Source organism: Sceloporus undulatus, chromosome 7, assembly GCF_019175285.1.
Source record: "Sceloporus undulatus isolate JIND9_A2432 ecotype Alabama chromosome 7, SceUnd_v1.1, whole genome shotgun sequence".
Classification (NCBI taxonomy): domain Eukaryota; kingdom Metazoa; phylum Chordata; class Lepidosauria; order Squamata; family Phrynosomatidae; genus Sceloporus; species Sceloporus undulatus.
This window is the reverse complement of record NC_056528.1, coordinates 16,034,467-16,053,520: the sequence shown is the minus strand read 5'-3', so window position 1 is coordinate 16,053,520 and position 19,054 is coordinate 16,034,467. Positions and strand designations below refer to the sequence as shown.

At 45.5% G+C, this 19,054-nt stretch overlaps 1 protein-coding gene across 1 annotated transcript in view; it reads left to right on the top strand.

Moving 5' to 3' along the window:
* Positions 1–14,750: 14,750 nt before the first annotated feature.
* The window catches only part of LOC121936456 (glutamine synthetase-like), a 16,919-nt gene continuing 12,615 nt past the window's right edge, over positions 14,751–19,054 (top strand). The window contains exons 1-3 of the mRNA XM_042478716.1: positions 14,751–15,038; positions 16,973–17,147; positions 18,438–18,599. Of these exons, the coding sequence (XP_042334650.1) occupies positions 16,982–17,147; positions 18,438–18,599 (328 nt within the window). The 5' untranslated portion in view covers positions 14,751–15,038; positions 16,973–16,981. The remainder of the gene's footprint in view (positions 15,039–16,972; positions 17,148–18,437; positions 18,600–19,054) is intronic.

Below are 19,054 nucleotides of genomic sequence, written 5' to 3'. Positions count from 1 at the left end.
ATTGAAAACCTCCATGGAGGGAGAGTGCATTACACTGCAGAAATAATGCAGTTTGACACCACTTTAAGTGCCATGGCAATTAGATGTTTTTCTTGTCTGGATTTATTCTGTTTCTCTAGGGCTGAGAGAGATGTGACTTTCCCAAAGTTGGCCATGGGTCTCCTTGGCTGAGTGGGATTCAAACTCTCGGTCTCCAAAGTCCTAGTCCAACCTTCATACCATGGCACCACACCGATAGACTCATAAAAAACTGCTTTAACCTTTAAAGCCGCTTAAGAAAATTGTAAGTTCGAGGGCACTCTTGGCTTTGCACTTTTCCACTTTGGAAGCAACGGCAAAGAAAATGCACCCAAACAATCCGGCTGCTGACCTGCTTTTGAGACTTGACAAGGACAATGTTCTTATCTCCCCTTCTACGGAAATAAAAAGAAAGGGAGAGAAATGCACGCAGAAGTGCAAACCATTAGAAAAATGACCCATAATTAGGAATGGAATGAGAACCTGCATTTTCCAGGGACCCCCAAAGGGGACGAAACCACCTTGGTTTGAAAAAGCACATTCCACAATCTTTCCGCAAGGTCTCAATTTCCAGAGGCATTAGGAGCAAGACGTGGCTTTGACCCCCCTGGAATCCATGGGCCTTGAAGTAAGAACAGATCCAGGGCCCTAGCTCAGAAAATGAATGAAAACTATGGCTTGCTGGAGACCTGGGTGTTCTAATTGTTGCCCAGTATGGAAACCCACTGGGTGACCATGGACAAGTCACATATAGTGGCGTGGTTTGAGAGTTAGTGATACTCGGGAGACCAGCATGGAAATCCGCTTAGATGACCATGGTCAAGTCACACACTCCTCAGCCTCAGGGGAACCATGGCAAATCTTTGCTGAACAAATCAGCCAAGAAAACTCCATGATAGGATCATGTAGGGTCACATCAGTTGGAATGAACAACAAAACAGCACTTCCTTTATTTAACTTCAGTCTTAGGCCATATATGGAGAGAGACAATGTGGTATGGTGGTTTGATCCTTGGACTATGATTCTAGAGACTAAGATTCGAATCCTGGCTTGGCCTCAAAGGATAGCAATGGCAAGCCCCCTGTGTGAATGAAACCTGCCAAGAAAATCCATGAAAACCTTAGTGTCACCATAAGTTGGAAACGCCTGAAGGTGCACAACAACAACAAATGTTAAGGTAGGCACTCTTGACATCACCATCGTTTTCAACCAACATCTGGGATTTTTTCTCCAGGCGTTGCTCTCCAAGAAGCAGGAAAGTCAGCCCTATCACTACGTCTGGACTTTGGCATTTAAAAATAATAACAAAGAGCAAAGGCAGCAGTTAGGGGACAAAATAATCTAGACCGTAAATACCGGGTAGGCGTCATCTAATTATTTGCCAAGCAAACCTCAGTTTTTTCTCCATTGCAGGGGAAAACACTTTTGCTCTTTGGTTTCCTTTCTTCCTTCTTGTCCCCAAAATTGCATTTCGGAAGGATTAGGGCAAAGCCAAGGCCGGAATACTGGAGGGGATGACCAGGTAAGCATCGTTAAAACAAGATGAGAGGACTGATAACCTTGTGGAAAATCTGGGAGAAAGAATGCTGTCGGCTTAGCTAAACCCGCAGTTTGTGAGTTGGTGTATCTGCTTTCAACCATGTTTATGTGGAAGCTGAGAGACAGCGTAGTGTAGGGGGTTGTTTGAATGTTGGACTAGACTCTGAAGACCAGGGTTTGAATCCCTACTTAACAACAACCCCTTGGTGACCTCGAGCAGTCACACCCTCTCAGACTCAAGTAAACTCCTCTCCACATCATGCTCAAGAAAACCCAGGTAGGTGTGCCTTGGTTCGCCATAGGTCAGAAAGGACCTGAAGGCAAGCAACCAAAACAAAAAATCCTTTGCCTTGCTTCCGCGGTAAGACTGTGACTCACTCAAGGGGACGGTTTTTCATGGCTAGGCAGGCATTTGAACCCGTGGTCGAAAGCTTGTGGGTCCAGTGCTCAAACCAAACCATCATGTTTGTCATATAGAGAAGATGGGATAGTGGAAGACGTGTTGCATGGCACAAAGGCTTCTCCCCAACCTTTGCTGCACTTCCCAGCAACTGCACCCAAAGCAACCACCTCATTCTGCCCATGGTAGGGCTGGCACCACTCATGGAGCAAACCATAGGGAATGTGTCCAGTAAGGAAAAGAAGACAGTCTGCTGAGCAAGCAAAGCTCAGAGTACCTTCCACTTTCCTCGGGACGGGAGATGATGCCTAGCCAGTCCTGACTAGTTCTCGCAGTGGAGGAGGCTTGTTTGTCAGCAAACAAGCCAAGACATGAGAGATTACTCATAAGGGCCATCATTGTGCCGTATTTACTAGGACAAGAGTGGGGCCAAACAGATGGGGACAGTGTGCTGGGGGGGAGGGGAATAGCCATTGATCGGGTCCAAAAATGTCTCCTCTTGAGTTGTTGTGACCCATACTCCTTGCCCAGTACTAGACGTAATTTTCTTAAGTTGGGGAGATGTAGTTTTCATGCCACTAGGAAAAGATAAATTGTTTCTGACAAGTTCCTTTCCGCGTTTTAAATATCCCTGACCTTTTGCTAAGATGAGGGAGTCATTTTGCTTCTTCCCATGCCTAGAGCCACCCTGAGCTTCTTCTTGGATGATAATATTTTACCGTACCAGTCCCAACCAGAGTACTGGCAGTTAGCTGGACAGAAATACTTGCCATAGGGCAAGACGAATTCTTTCCTATGGGCCTGCGTTGGTAGTTTGATTTTGCAGGAAAGAAACAACACTATTTTAAAACAAAAGTGGCACGGAACAGCATTCTAGCCAAATTCTCCGGGGCTTATTTCCAAGGGATATGAACAGGCCTGCAGCCTCATCCCTCCAACATTTCACAGACCCAACCCTGGGACATGTGTGGCCAAGCACACACACAAGTCGGTCAAGATGGCCAAAGTTATGGACTATGGAAGGACACTACAAAGTTAAGAGGAGGCTGCAGCAGTTTGCTTTGCCCCAGTCTGCTGGAGCAAACGTCTCCGTAATCACTGAGCCATGGCTGTCAAAGCATGGTCAAACTTGCATTCTTTTTGCTGGTCAGCTGGACCTGAGACCAGAGGTAATGCAGGAACCCATCTTAACTAGTAGCCACTGGAGCTTTGGTGGTGTCTTTGGAATTATCTTGCAATCAAAACTCCAAAAAGGCTTGCTCTGTTTATTACATCACATTGTGGGCTGCTGTTGCTGAGGATCCTTCTTGTCTTTCTTTCTTCTCTCTTGTCTCTCTCTCTGACCCATGCTCTCACTTTTCTCTCTGTCTTCTTCTTCTTACACCCCCTTAGTAGGGTTTTCTCCCTACCCACTTTTCCACCACCATGAAGCAGCTGAGTAAAAGATAAAGAAGGCAAATCCTGGTTCCTCAGGACTCCTTGCTGATGAACAAAATTCTTCCAGACAGCATAAGAAAGGGTCAGATGTGGTTTAGGTATTTGTCTTGTTGTTGCTGGGTTGTTCTTTGCCTGCTCTTTTATTTCTCTTTTGGCTGGACACCCCTAAAAATCCAACCTCGAATTTGCTTTCTTCTGTTTCAGGCTCAGCATGGGAGGCACGTTTTGGTATGCCCTCCTGGACAGAAGGTTGAAATGGATGGACATGTCCTGGAGGAAAAGAGGACATCTTGTCCCTTGACTGGAGGTGTTCCTGTGCTTCTGAGTCATTTTTAACTAACGCGACCCTAAGACGAACTTATCATAGGGTTTGCTTGGTATGATTTGTTCAAAGGGGTTTTGCCATGCCATCCTCTGAGGCTGAGAGAGTGTGACTTGGCTCAAGGTCACAAAACGCCTTTGAGCATGTGCAGAGTGCAATTTTTTTCCCACCAACCAAAAGTCTTTGGCTTGGAGAGGGAGGCTTCTTACAAAAACGCCTCTGGGCATGTGCAGAGTGCATTCCCCCCAGCCCCAAAGTTGTTTTGGGCTTTGGAAGCAACTATGAGCCCAAAGAAAGCTATGAGGATGAAAAAGAAGCCAGCAGGCAAATGGTGTCGCCCATCCTTTTGGAAAGGAAACCTGCCGCTATTTTTGGGTCCTGGCTCCTTCCTCTGCCCTTCGGGGAGGAGGGAGAGAGGAACTGGCTATTAAAAGAAGGCGACTGGGCAAGCTGGAGGTGGCTGTCCGGGACTGAGAAGGAGGAACCTCTGCGCAAAAACCATCAGCGCCCCAGCGGAAGGTAAGCAGATCTTGCTTCTTGCGGGCAGCCTCATGGCCAAGCTGTGGACTCGAACCCTGGCCTCCAAAATCCTAAAGCCCAGCCGTTCCACCCAAAGCCACCACAGGGAAGACTTCCAGGGCTTTAGCAGCACTAAGCCTTGTCCCCATTTAAGACAAACCTGCCTTTGGAGAGGAGGAGTTTGGCATGATGCCTAATTCACGACCCAGGAAGACTTTCAGGGCTTTTGCAGTGATTCCCTAAAGAGGATTGTTTCACCGATTTAAGAAAAGAAAAAAAAGAATGCCTTTGGAGGTGGAGGATTGGCATGCCCCAAATCCACCCACAGGAAGATTTTCAGGGCTTTTTGCAGCCAGTCCCCAAAGAAGATCCTTGTGTCCATTTAGCTTAAAACAGCCTTTGGGAGAGTGAGGGATTGTCATGCCCCAAATGAAATCCGCATCAGGAGACTTTGTCCCCAAAACGTTTGTCCCCATTTGGGCTGGAGGGGAAGGCTTTAGTTCTTGTTGTTGTGTGTGGCCTTCAAGTCGTTTTCAACGTGTGGCAACCCTAAGGAGACCCCATCGGCGAGTTTTCTGGGCCAGATGTGGGTAGGGGGGAGGTTGGCCGGGGTCTTCCGTGATGCGGATGAGAAAGTGTGCTGGTCCCCCGTGGCTTTCATGAAGCTTACTCCACGAGGAATTTCCTTCTGGGTATGGCTGGAGGGCAAGCTTGAGCTTGGATGCGTAAAAACGCAGGAGGATGGCGCACCAGATCTCTTTTCTCCCCAGTTTCTTTTTTTTTTTTTCTTTGCCCACCTTGCCCACCCTCCAAGGGCACGACTCAGAAAAAGAGGAGAAAAACCCTTCTTTCCCCTTCCTTGCAAGTTCGTGAGCAAGTCTTCTGTCTCTAAAACCTCCTCTTTGCTTTCCATCAAGCACAGATCCTTTGTTGCCTTTCAACTTGGCCCAAGTTTGTCTTTTGTCTCCTCCACGTGTGCACTCTGAGAAGCAATGAGAGGAAGGAGGGTCTCTTTTCTTCCTCGGAGTTCCCATGGAATGGCTGTGTTAGCTCCTCCTGCTTAACACCACAAAGCCCTCCCCAAGTGGCTTGCGAAACTTGTCCAAAATCCGGCCGTGCGCGCACAATGGAGTCTTTCTTTCTTGCTAATCGCTTTCTTGCACATTGAGAGACAAAAAAAGACAACTTAATTTGTGCATATTAAACCTCTGGGGGTCAGGTAGGTGGATGATGGGAATGGTTGGCTCACATTCTGGCCACCATTTTCGCCTGCTAGAAGGAATGGGGGTTGGAGCCTATAAATGTGTGCCTTCTTCCTAAGTCTGTTGGAGACTTGACAAAGACAATCTTTCCAAATGCTATCTGAGGAAGTAGAGTGAAGTCTGGGAAAGTTCTGCCCGGGGCTTATTCAGTACGTATGCACAAAGCTCGTACATTATTTTATTATAGATTCTTATTATTTATTATTATTATTATTATTATTTATTATTATTATTATTTATATCCAAATTATATCTTGAGGAAGTAGAGTGAAGTCTAGGAAAGTTCATGCTGCCAATTTCTTTTCAGTGAGTCTCAAAGGTGCGTAAAATATCTCTCTACAATTATTCCACGATTCTTATTATTATCCACATGCATCTGAGAAGTAGACAATTTCCCTTTGCTCTGCCCTGCAAAATCTTTGCTTGTTCTTTCCACCCGCTTTTTATTTTACAACTTAAAAGAAGCATTCTGTTGGGTTTTTGTAAACTCTCACTTGTTGCCTGTTGTTCACTTTTAAAACCGGAATGAACAAATCCCCTGGCTTGGCCTATGCATTTCACTGTTTGTTTTTTTCCAGTTCCCTTGCATGTTCATTGCTTCCCTGGTTCTTTGTCTTTCCATATCTCTCAGAGGGGAACAACTTGGGACTGACTTTTTAATTTGATGGCCCAAACTGATTTCCTGCCTAGTGTATTTGCTTGCAGCTAGTAGATCGATCTGTGTGATATTTCCACCATGCCAGGTCTATATACCCCAAAGGCACCCGATCCTGTCTGATCTTGGAAGCTAAGCAGGGTCAGCCCTGTTATACTTGGAGGGGAATGCCGATGAATACAAGGTTGTATAGGCTCTATTTAAGAGGGAGCCAGTCATAGCCTAGTGGTTTGAGTTTGGATTAGGACTTGGAGACAGGTTCGTTTTCCTTCCTCCGCTCATGAGTGTCAGCCTCTCACCTCAGAGGAGGCTATGCAAATCCTATTGTATTTGTTGTTGTTGTTTGTGATTCAAGCTGTTTTTCTGACTTCTGGAGACCCTAGGCAACTTATCTGGGTTTTCTTGGCAATGGTTTGTTCAGAGTGGGTTTTTGCCATTTGCTCTTCTCTGAGGCTGAGAGAGTGTGACTTACCCAAGGTCATCCAATGGTTTCTATGGCCAGCTGGGAATTGAACCATGTTCCGCATTGTTATTCAACACTCAAACCACAACACCACACTTCATTGGATGCTTGCAATTTAATCCCTCTTTGCTTGGCCTAAAGCTGGTTTTGTTGACTCTGGCTGACAATCTCCCTCGCAGGGATTTGTTGGTTGTTTTAAAGATGTGTCTGACACCTCTTTACCCCCCCTTGAGCACCCCACAAAGCATCCCCACCCTGGCACTTGGGTGTGTGAACTGTTAATTCAATCATCCTCTTTTGGTGGCCAGGAGGTGGGACGCCTTTTTCAGTCGCTTTGCATCCTTCTGTCTCCATGATAACTGTTTTTTAGGGCCATAATGGGTTTTGCAAGACCTCTTCCTGCGTGTGTTTGACAAAAAAACCCCTGAATTTTGGGTTTTGGCTTTGTTTGTTTTGTTATAAAAAGATAAACTTAACTTCGCTATGTTTTCCAAAGTTGATTTGCATAAAACCTTGGGCTCATTATGTGTTGCTGGATTCCACTCCCTCACCCCCTAGCATGAGTGGGTGATGGTTTGGAACTTGGAACACTGAGGGAGAGCAATACTCTCTGTCCATACACTACTGTCCAAACTGGGTGATTCGTTCAATTGGAGTATCTGTTCCTAACAAATCTGTGATAGATCTATAGATCTGATCCTTTTTTAAGATTTCTAAAAATCTTTATTTTTTTTCTTCTTCCTTCATTGCCATCATGTCTGTCTCACACAGTTCCAGCTAAACAAGTGGGTCCAACATCCATGAACTACCTCAGGGAAAAAATTCCTAGCCACATATATTATTGATGTGTGGAACTGTGAAGGCCTTCGCTGCAAAACCAGAACTTGAACAAAGAAACCGAAGAGCCTTGAAGGTAAGTCGTGACCATCCTTTCCAGTTTGGTTGGCAGCCATTTGATCTGCCTACTTAATCTGATTCCAGTCTTGAGGGCTAGAACTAGAAGGCTATGTTTCACTGCCATTCAAATCTTATACCATGGGCCATGGTTAAAGTGGTTGCAAAACGCTTCAATCCTGAGTTAATGCACCATCTTGATAAGAACTGATTGGCCTGCTGTGTTGTCTTTCATCTTTACTTCATTTTTTTTGTCCGATGATGACTTAGAAAGATTTTTGATCTCCTCCTGGTTTTCAGTTGGAGTTGACTGCGATGGTTTCATGTCACAGGTGTGCAAAACGGTTGCAACAAGTGGAGTTCATCTTGGCAACGCTTACCTCTGACTCACAGGGAGTGGGGAAGGAAGGCTAAGCTCATTCTGGCATTATTTATCACCATGGCTTTGTTACAGAAACTCAGCACATGAGCATCTTCCAAATATTCAATGGGTTTAATCTCAAAATAATCCGATTAATCATATATCCGAACGTATATGTAGAATTCCAGTGTTGATCTAATTCAGCATTCTTGATGGCATTGGTCGAAGCTGCCCAAGTTTCAGAGAGGGAACATGTTTTTTGCCTGCAAATGGGGACTGGGCCATTTGCCATGAAGGCACATACTGAGAATGAAGGGGTTTGGTAAGGTTTTTTTTTTGTGTTGTTGCTGTATGCCTTAAGTATTTTCTGACTGACAAACCTATCATGGGGTTTTCTTGGCAGTTTCTTCGGGTGGTTTGCTTGCCTCCTCTGAGTGAAGGTGTAACATTGCCCAAGTCACAGTGTGGTTTTTACATGGCAAACCTGGCTCAGGTAATATCCAGTGCTCAAACCACTGCCCATTTGGTTTTTTATTTATTCTTTTTTGTGGGCTCTAATATTCGATAAGGCACATTCTTGAAGTAAGCAGGTTCGCTCTGGTTTATACTTGATGGTAGATGCAATGAATACAGGTCTTTGGTATTTCGAGAAAGGGCTGAAACCACCTTGTGGATTCCTTGCTTGAAAACTCTATGAATTCATTGGCGTCACATCGTCGACAGTCACTCTGAAGGTGATGAAACACACACAGTTTGCTCTAGCTCCTTTTGCATTCATTTGTTTAAGGCGTTTATACATCTTCCAGAAGGAGCTATCAATGTCTCCTCGAATTATCTTCGCCAGTCTCCCCGTGGATTTCGATGGTCCAGCACCGGCCATCCGAAGGCTTCCAACATCGACATGTTTTCTTGTACTGTTTGTATCAGAGACCTTTGTCTGGATCCTACAAGCTTTGTGTTTGTGTATGTTTTGAATACACCGCAAGAGGTCTGGTGGTCTCCTTTTTAGTACTTCTTCTTTCATTCCCCCTTTTTTCTTCTTCACACCCATACCTTATTGTTCCTTCTGTGAGTGCTTTGCGAAGGAGAGATATTGGCCACACTTGTATGTGACCTTCTTACAGTTACTTGCCATTGCGAGCATTTTTGTAGTGTAGCTTGAAGCCTTGGGCTTGGAGTTGGGATGTCTAGTTTATAAATCGAGGTCTTCTAAGGGTTGTGTTTGTATTTTTTATTATTATTATCTTGCTACCCTTTCTGCTTTTTAAGATTTAAATGTTTTTCATTAAGGATGTCAATATAATGCCTCGTATCAGGAAAGTTTGCCTGAAGTGTGTAATCTGGATTAAATCTTTCAAGACCTGATATTCAAAAGCCAGGCACACATTCTACATTTGTTGTTTGTGTGTTATTCTTTTCATCTTGTTTATTTCATCCAGGGAGTCTTGTTTACTTTTCATTCTTATCTGTGTCCCTCCATACAGAGATGCTCCATCCACCCTCTCCCTTCAACCCTCTTGTGTCGGCTTCATTCCTAGTGTTTCTTGGATCTCCTTCCCTTGTCGTTTGCTCCATGTTCTTATGAATTACTATTCTAGCATCTGCAACTCTCATAATCCCTAGCCAGCACAGCCAATGGTGAGGATGCTGGACATTGTAGTCTGACCTCTTGGCTTCCAGGAGCCCTTCCAATTTTTTTGAATCTATAGTAGAAAAGGGCTTTGTTGTTGTTATGTGCCTTCAAGTGGACTCTGACTATCGGACATCCTATCTTAGATGTTTTCTTGTCGGGATTTATTCTGTTTTCTCTAGGGCTGAGAGAATGTGACTTTCCCAAAGTTGGCCAGTGGGTCTCCTTGGCTGAGTGGGATTCAAACTCTGGTTCCCCAAAGTCCTAGTCCAACCTTCAAACCATGGCACCACACCGATAGACTCATAAAAACTGCTTTACCTTTAAAGCCGCTTAAGAAAATTGTAAGTTCGAGGGCACTCTTGGCTTTGCACTTTCCACTTTGGAAGCAACGGCAAAGAAAATGCACCCAAACAATCTGGCTGCTGACCTTGCTTTTGAGACTTGACAAGGACAATGTTTCTTATCTCCCCTTCTACGGAAATAAAGGAAAGGGAGAGAAATGCACGCAGACATGCAACCATTAGCAAAATGACCCATAATTAGGAATGGAATGAGAACCTGCATTTTCCAGGGACCCCCAAAGGGGACGAAACCACCTTGGTTTGAAAAAGCACATTCCACAATCTTTCCACAAGGTCTCCATTTCCAGAGGCATTAGGAGCAAGACGTGGTTTTGACCCACCCTGGAATCCATGAGGCCTTGAAGGTAAGAACAGATCCAGGGCCCAAGCTCAGAAGAATGAAAACTATGGCTTTGGAGACCTGGGTTCTAATTTGTGCCCAGTCATGGAAACCCACTGGGTGACCATGGACAAGTCACATATAGTGGCATAGTGGTTTGAGAGTTAGATGATACTCGGGAGACCAGCCATGGAAATCCGCTAGATGACCATGGTCAAGTCACACTCTCTCAGCCTCAGGGGAAGGCCATGGCAAATCTTTGCTGAACAAATCATGCCAAGAAAACTCCATGATAGGATCATGTAGGGTCACCATCAGTTGGAAATGACACAACAAACAGCACTTCCTTTATTTAACTTCAGTCTCTAGGCCATATGGAGAGAGACAATGTGGTATGGTGGTTTGATCCTTGGACTATGATTCTAGAGACTAAGATTCGAATCCTGGCTTGGCCTCAAAGGATAGCAATGGCAAGCCCCCTGTGATGAAACCTGCCAAGAAAATTCCATGAAAACCTTAGTGTCACCATAAGTTGGAAACAGCCTGAAGGTGCACAACAACAACAAATGTTAAGAGTAGGCACATCTTGACATCACCATCGTTTCAACCAACATCTGGGATTTTTCTCCAGGCGTTGCTCTCCAAGAAGCAGGAAAGTCAGCCCCTATCACTACGTCATGGACTTTGGCATTTAAAAATAAATAACAAAGATGCAAAGGCAGCAGTTAGGGGACAAAATAATCCAGACCGTAAATACCGGAGTAGGCGTCATCTAATTATTTGCCAAGCAAACCTCAGTTTCCCCATTGCAGGAGGAAAACAACTTTTGCTCTTTGGTTTCCTTTCTTCCTTCTTAGTCCCCAAAATTGCATTTCGGAAGGGATTAGGGCAAAGCCAAAGGCCAGGAATACTGGAGGGGATGACCAGCGTAAGCATCGTAAAACAAGATGAGAGGACATGATAACCTTGTAGGAAAAATCTGGGAGAAAGAATGCTGTCGGCTTAGCTAAACCCCCAGTTTGTGAGTGTGTGTGTGTATCTGCTTTCAAACCATGTTTATGTGGAAGTTGAGAGACAGCGTAGTGTAGGGGTGTTTGAATGTTGGACTATGACTCTGAAGACCAGGGTTTGAATCCCTACTTAACAACGAAACCCATTGGGTGACCTCGAGCAAGTCACACACTCTCAGACTCATAGTAAACCTCCTCTACACAAATCATGCCAAGAAAACCCCAGGATAGGTGTGCCTTGGGTTCGCCATAGGTCAGAAAGGACTTGAAGGCAAGCAACCAAAACAAAAAATCCTTTGCCTTTGCTTCCCTTTGAGGCTGAGAGACTGTGACTCACTCAAGGAGAGACGGTTTTCATGGCTAGGCAGGGCATTTGAACCCTGGTCTGAAAAGCTGTGGTCCAGTGCTCAAACCACACCATCATGTTTGTCATATCAGAAGAAGATGGGATAGTGGAAGACGTGTTGCATGGCACAAAGGCTTCTCCCCAACCCTTTGCTGCCACTTCCCAGCAACTGCCACCCAAAGCAACCACCTCATTCTGCCCAATGGTAGGGCTGGCATCACTCAATGAGAGCAAACCATAGGGATATGTGTCCAGTAAGGACAAAGAAGACAGTCTGCTGAGCAAAGCAAAGCTCAGAGGACCTTCCACTTTCCTCGGGACGGGAGATGATGCCTAGCCAGTCCTGACTAGTTCCTCGCCAGTGGAGGAGGCTTGTTTGTCAGCAAACCAGCCAAGACATGAGAGATTACTCATTAAGGCCATCATTGTCAGCATATTTACTAGGACAAGAGTGGGGCCAAACAGATGGGGACAGTGTGCTGGGGGGGGAGGGGAATAGCCATTGATCGGGTCCAAAAATGTCTCCTCTTGAGTTGTTGTGACCCATACTCCTTGCCCAGTACTAGACGTAATTTTTCTTAAGTTGGAGGGAGATGTAGTTTCATGCCACTAGGAAAAAGATAAATTGTTCTGACAAGGTCCTTTCCTGAGTTTAAATATCCCTGACCTTTTGCTAAGATGAGGGAGTCATTTTGCTTCTTCCAGTGCCTAGAGCCACCCTGAGCTTTCTTCTTTGGATGATAATATTTACTGTACCAGTCCCAACCAGAGTACTGGCAGTTAGCTGGACAGAAATACTTGCCATAGGGCAAGACGAATTCTTTCCTATGGGCCTGCGTTGGTAGTTTGATTTTGCAGGAAAAACACTATTTTAAAACAAGTGGCCACGGAACAGCATTCTAGCCAAATTCTCCGGGGCTTATTTCCAAGCTGATATGAACATGCCTGCAGCCTCATCCCCTCCAACATTTCACAGACCAACCCTGGGACATGTGTGGCCAAGCAGCACCAAAGTGCGGTCAAGATGGCCAAAGTTATGACTATGGAAGGACATACAAGTTAAGAGAGGCTGCAGCAGTTTGCTCTTGCCCCAGTCTGCTGGGAAGCAAAAGTCTCCGTATCACTGAGCCATGGCTGTCAAAGCATGGTCAAACTGCATTCTTTTTGCTGGGCAGACTGGACCTGAGACCAGAGGTCATGCAGAACCCATCTTAACTAGTAGCCACTGAGCTTTGGTGTCTTTTGGAATATCTTGCAATCAAAACTCCAAAAGGCTTGCTCTGTTTATTACATCACATGGTGCTGCTGTTGCTGAGGATCCTTCTTGTCTTTCTTTCTCTCTCTTTCTCTCTCTCTGACCCATGCTCTCACTTTTCTCTCTGTCTCTCTTCTATCTTAACCACCCCTTAGTAGGGTTTCTCCCTACACTTTCCAACCACCATGAAGGCAGCTGAGTAAGAAGGCAAAATCCTGGTTCCTCAGGACTCCTTGCTGATGAACAAAATTCTTCCCAGACAGCATAAGAAAAGGTCAGATGAGGTTATTAGGTCTTTGTCTTGTTGTTGCTGGGATTGTTCTTTGCCTGCTCTTTTTATTTCTCTTTTGGCTGGACACCCCTAAAAATCCAACCTTGAATTTGCTTCTTCGTCAGGCTCAGCATGGAGGACGTTTTGGTATGCCTCCTGGACAGAAGGTTGAAATGGAGGACATGTCCTGGGAAAAGAGGACATCTGGTCACTCTGACTGAGAGGTGTCCTGTGCTTCTGAGTCATTTTTAACTAACGGCGACCCTAAGTCGAACTTATCATAGGGTTTTGCTTGGTATGATTTGTTCAGAAGGGGTTTGCCATGGCCATCCTCTGAGGCTGAGAGAGTGTGACTTGCTCAAGGTCACAAAACGCCTCTGAGCATGTGCAGAGTGCAATTTTTTTCCAACCCAAAAGTCTTGGCTTTGGAGAGGAGGCTTCTTACAAAACGCCTCTGGGCATGTGCAGAGTGCATTTCCCCCCAGCCCCAAAGTTTTGGCTTTGGAGAGCAACTATGAGGCCCAAAGAAAGCTATGAGGAAGGAAAAGCGCCAGCAGGCAAATGGTGTCACCATCCTTTTTGGAAAGGAAACTTGCCCGCCTCATTTCTGGGCCCTGGCTCCTCCTCTGCCCTTCGGGGAAGGGAGGAGAGAGGGCTGGCTATAAAAGAAGGCGACTGGGCAAGCTGGAGGTGGCTGGTCCGGGACTGGGAAGGAGGAACCTCTGCGCAAAACCATCAGCGCCCAGCGGAAGGTAAGCAGATCTTGCTCTTGCGGGCAGCCTCATGGCCAAGCTGGGACTCGAACCCTGGCCTCCAAAATCCTAAAGCCCAGCCGTTCCACCCAAAGCCACCCACAGGGAAGACTTCCAGGGCTTTAGCAGCCTAAGCCTTGTCCCCATTTAAGACAAACCTGCCTTTGGAGAGAGAGGGATTGGCATGCCCAGAATTCACCGACAGGAAGACTTTCAGGGCTTTTGCAGTGAATCCCTAAAGAGGATTCTTTCCCCGATTTAAGAAAAAGAAAAAAAGATGCCTTTGGAGGTGGAGGATTGGCATGCCCCAAATCCACCCACAGGAAGATTTTCAGGGCTTTTGCAGCCAGTCCCCAAAGAAGATCCTTGTCTCCATTTAAGATAAAAACATGCCTTTGGGAGAGTGAGGGATTGTCATGCCCCAAATGAAATCCGCCATCAGGAAGACTTTTGTCCCCAAACTGTTGTCCCCATTTGGGCTGGAGGGGAAGGCTTTAGTTCTTGTTGTTGTGTGCCTTCAAGTCGTTTCCAACTTGTGGCAACCCTAAGGAGACGCCATCAGGGAGTTTTCTGGGCCAGATGTGGGTAGGGGAGGTTGGCCAGGGTCTTCCGTGAGGCTGAGAGAGTGTGACTGGTCACCCAGTGGCTTTCATGAAGCTTACTCCCGAGGAATTCCTTGCTGGGTATGGCTGGAGGCAAGCTGGAGCTGGATGCGTAAAAACGCACGGAGGATGGCGCACCAGATCTCTCTCTCTTTCTCCCCAGTTTCTTTCTTTTTTTTTTCTTGGCCCACCTTGCCCACCCCTCCAAGGGCACGATCCCTCAGAAAAGAGGAGAAAACCCCCCTTCTTTCCCCCTTGCCTTGCAAGTTCGTGAGCCAGTCTTCTGTCTCTAAAACCTCCTCTTTGCTTTCCATCAAGCACAAGATCCTTGTTGCCTTTTACCTTGGCCCAACTTTTCTTTTCGGTCTCCTCCACGTGTGACTCTTGAGAAGCAATGAGAAGGAAGGAGGGTCTCTTTTCTTCCGAGGAGTCCCATGGAAATGGCTGTAGCTCCTCCTGCTTAACACCAAAAGCCCTCCCCAAGTGGCTTGCGAAACTTGTTCCAAATCCGGCCGGTGCGCAGTGAATGGAGTCTTTCTTTCTTGCAATCGCTTTCTTGCACATTGAGAGACAAAAAGACAACTTAATTTGTGCATATTAAAACCCTCTGGGGGTCAGGTAGGTGGATGATGGGAAATGGTGCTCACATTCTGGCACCATTTTAGTCCTCTGCTCAGAAGGCATGGGGGTTGGAGCCTATAAATGTGTGCCTTTCTGTCCTAAGTCTTTGGAGACTTGACAAAGACAATCTTTCCAAATGCATCTGAGGAAGTAGAGTGAAGTCTGGGAAAGTTCATGCTGCCAGTTTCTTTATTTCAGTTAGTCTCAGGTGCTACAAGATCTCTCTACATTATTATTATTATTATTATTATTATTATTATTATTATTATTATTATATTCAAATATATCTGAGGAAGTAGAGTGAAGTCTAGGAAAGTTCATGCTGCCAATTTCTTTCAGTGAGTCTCAAAGGTGCTAAAATATCTCTCTACATTATTATTCCCACTATTATTATTATATCCACATGCATCTGAGGAAGTAGACAATTTCCCTTTGCTCTGCCCTGCAAAATCTTTTGCTTTTCTTTCCACCCGCTTTTTATTTTACAACCTTAAGAAGCATTCTGTTGGGTTTGTAAAACTCACTTGTTTGCCTGTTGTTCACTTTAAACCGGAATGAACAAATCCCCTTGGCTTGGCCTTTGCATTTCACTGTTTGTTTTTCCAGTTCCCTTGCATGTTCATTGCTTCCTGGTTCTTTTCTTTCCATATCTCTCAGGAGGGGAACAACTTGGGACTGACTTTGTATTTGATGGCCCAAACTGATATTCCTGCCTAGTGTATTTGCTTGCAGCATAGATCGATCTGTGGATATTTCCACCATGCCAGGTCTAAATACCCCAAAGGCACCTGATCCTGTCTGATCTTGGAAGCTAAGCAGGGTCAGCCCTGGTTAGTACTTGGAGGGGAGACTGCCGATGAATACAAGGTGCTATAGGCTCTATTTCAGAGGGAGCCAGCATAGCCTAGTGGTTTGAGTGTTGGATTATGACTCTGGAGACCAGGGTTCGATTCCTCACTCAGCCATGAAAGTTGCAGCCTCTCAGCCTCAGAGGAAGGCTATGGCAAACCTGATTGGATTTGTTGTTGTTGTGTGACTTCAAGCTGTTTTCTGACTTCTGGAGACCCTAAGGCAAACTTATCATGGGGTTTTCTTGGCAAGGTTTGTTCAGAGGGGGGTTTGCCATTGCCGTTCTCTGAGGCTGAGAGAGTGTGACTTACCCAAGGTCATCCAATGGGTTTCATGGCCAAGCTGGGAATTGAACCATGGTCTCCAGCATTGTAGTTCAACACTCAAACCACAACACCACACTTCATTGGATGCTGCAATTTAATCCCTCTTTGCTTGGCCCTAAAGCTGGTTGAACTCTGGCTGACAAATCCTCCCTCGCAGGGATGGGGTTGTTAAAGATGTGATCTGACACCTCCTTTACCCCACCTTGAGCACCCACAAAGAAGCATCAGCCCCACCCTGGCACTTGGGTGTGTGCAACTGTTAATTCAATCATCCTCTTTGTGGCCTGGAGGTGGGACGCCTTTTTCAGGTCAGCTTTGCATCCTTCTGTCTCCATGAATAACTGTTAGGGCCAAATGGAGTTTTGCAAGACCCTTGCGCCTGCAGGGGTGTTTGGACAAAAAGACCCACTGAATTTTGGAGTCTTTTGGCTTTGTTTGTTTTGATAAAAAGATAAACATTAACCTTCAGCTATGTTTCCAAAGTGGATTTGCATAAACCTGGGTTAGCAAAGGGCTCATTAGGTGTTGCTGGATTCCAACTCCCATCACCCCCAACTAGCATGAGGTGGGATGATGGGATTTGGAACTTGGCAACAATCTGAAGGGAGAGCAATACTCTCTGCTCCATACAACTAGCTTTCCAAACTGGGTGACTTCTCAATGGAGTATCTTTCCTAACAAATCTGTGATAGATCTATAGATCTGATCCTTTTTTGAAGATTTTCTAAAAACCTTCTTTTTTTCTTCTTCCTTCAGATTGCCATCATGTCTGTCTCACACAGTTCCAGGCTAAACAAGGGGGTCAGAGACCAGTACATGAAGCTACCTCAAGGGAAAAAAGTCCTAGCCACATATATCTGGATTGATGGAACTGGGGAAGGCCTTCGCTGCAAAACCAGAACCTTGAACAAAGAACCGAAGAGCCTTGAAGGTAAAGTCCGGGACCCCATTTCCAGTTTGGTTGGCGGCCATTTGAATCTGCCATCTTAATCTGATGCCAGTCTTGAGGGCTAGAAACCTAGAAGGCTAAATAGTTCACTACCAATTCCAGAAATCTATACCATGGAGCTATGGCAGTTAAAGTGGTGCAAAACTGCATCAATCCTGCAGTGTGAATGCACCATCTGATAAGCCACTGATTGGCCTGCTGTGTGTCTTTCCAGCTTTAACTTCATATAGTTTTGTCCGATGATGACGTAGAAAACATTTTTGATCTCCTCCTGGGGATTTTCAGTTGGGGTTGAGCTGCGATGGGGTTGACGTCACAGGATTGTGCAAAACGGTTGCAACAAGTGGGAGATTCATCTTGGCAACGCTTACGCTCTGACCACAGGGAGTGGAGGAAGGAAGGCTAAGCTCATTCTGAGCATCTATTTATCACCATGGCCTTTTGGTTACAGGAAACGTCAGCAAGCAGTGAGCAATCTTCCAACTAATTCAAGGCGGTTAAATCTCAAAAAATAATCCGGATTAATCATATATCCGAACCTGTCATATATAGAATTATCCCAGTGGTTGATCTAATTCAGCATTCTTGATGGCAATTGGCAGAAGCTACCCAAAGTTTCAGAGAGGGCACATGTTTCTTGCCCTGCAAGAATGGGACCTGGGCCATTTGCCATGCAAGGCACATACTGAAGGAATGAAGAGGGTTGGTAAGGTTTTTTTTGTGTTGTTGCTGTATGCCTTAAGTCATTTCTGACTGACAAACCTATCATGGGGTTTTCTTGGCAAGTTTCTTCAGAGGGGGTTTGCCATTGCCATCCTCTGAGGCTGAGAGAGTGTAACATGCCCAAGGTCACCCAGTGGGTTTACATGGCCAAACCCTGGCCTCCAGAGTAATAATCCAGTGCTCAAACCACTGCACCAGTCTGGTTTTTTATTTAGTCCTTGTGGAGGCCTAAATATTCGATAAGGGCACCATCTTGGAAGCTAAACAGGGTCAGACTCTGGTTAGTACTTGGATGGGAGATCGCCAATGAATACCAGGTGCTGTTGGCGTATTTCAGAGAAAGGGGCTGGCAAAACCACCTCTGAGGATTCCTTGCCTATGAAAACTCTATGAAATTCATGGCGTCACCATCAGTCGACAGGCAACCTGAAGGTAGAAACACTCACATGTTGCTCTCAAGCTCCCTTGGCATTCATTTGGTTATAAGGCAGGTTATACATCTTCCAGACAGAGAGCTGATCAAATGTCTCCTCGAATATCTTTCGCCAGATCTCCCCGAATGGAACTTTGATGGATCCAGCACCGGCCAATCCGAAGGCTCCAACAGCGACATGTTCTTAGTACCTGTTAGGCTATTCAGAGACCCTTTCTGTCTGGATCCTAACAAGCTTGTGTTGTGCGAGGTTTTGAAATACAACCGCAAGAGGGCTGGTGAGTCTCCTTTTTAGCCCTCTTCTTTCATTCCCCCTTTCTTTCTCTTCACACACACATACACTATTGTAATCCTTCTGTGAGCTGCTTGCAGAAGGAGAGATATTGGCCAACACTTGTGATGCAGTAGACCTTCTTGACAGTTACTTGCCATTGCGGAGCATTTGTATAGTGTAGCACTTGAAGCCTTGGGCTTGGAGTTGGGAGGTCTAGTTTCTAGATCGAGGGATCTTCTAACGGGTTGTGTTGTATTTTTTATTATTATTATCTTGACTACCCTTTCTGCTTTTAACAGATTTAAATGTTTTATCATTAAGGATAGTCAAGATAAAAAATGTCCTAGTACAGGGAAAGGTTGCCATGAAGTGAGGAATCATTGGATTAAATCTTTCAAGACCTGAATATTCACAAAAGCCAGAGCACACATATAGATACATATGTGTGTGTGTGTGTGT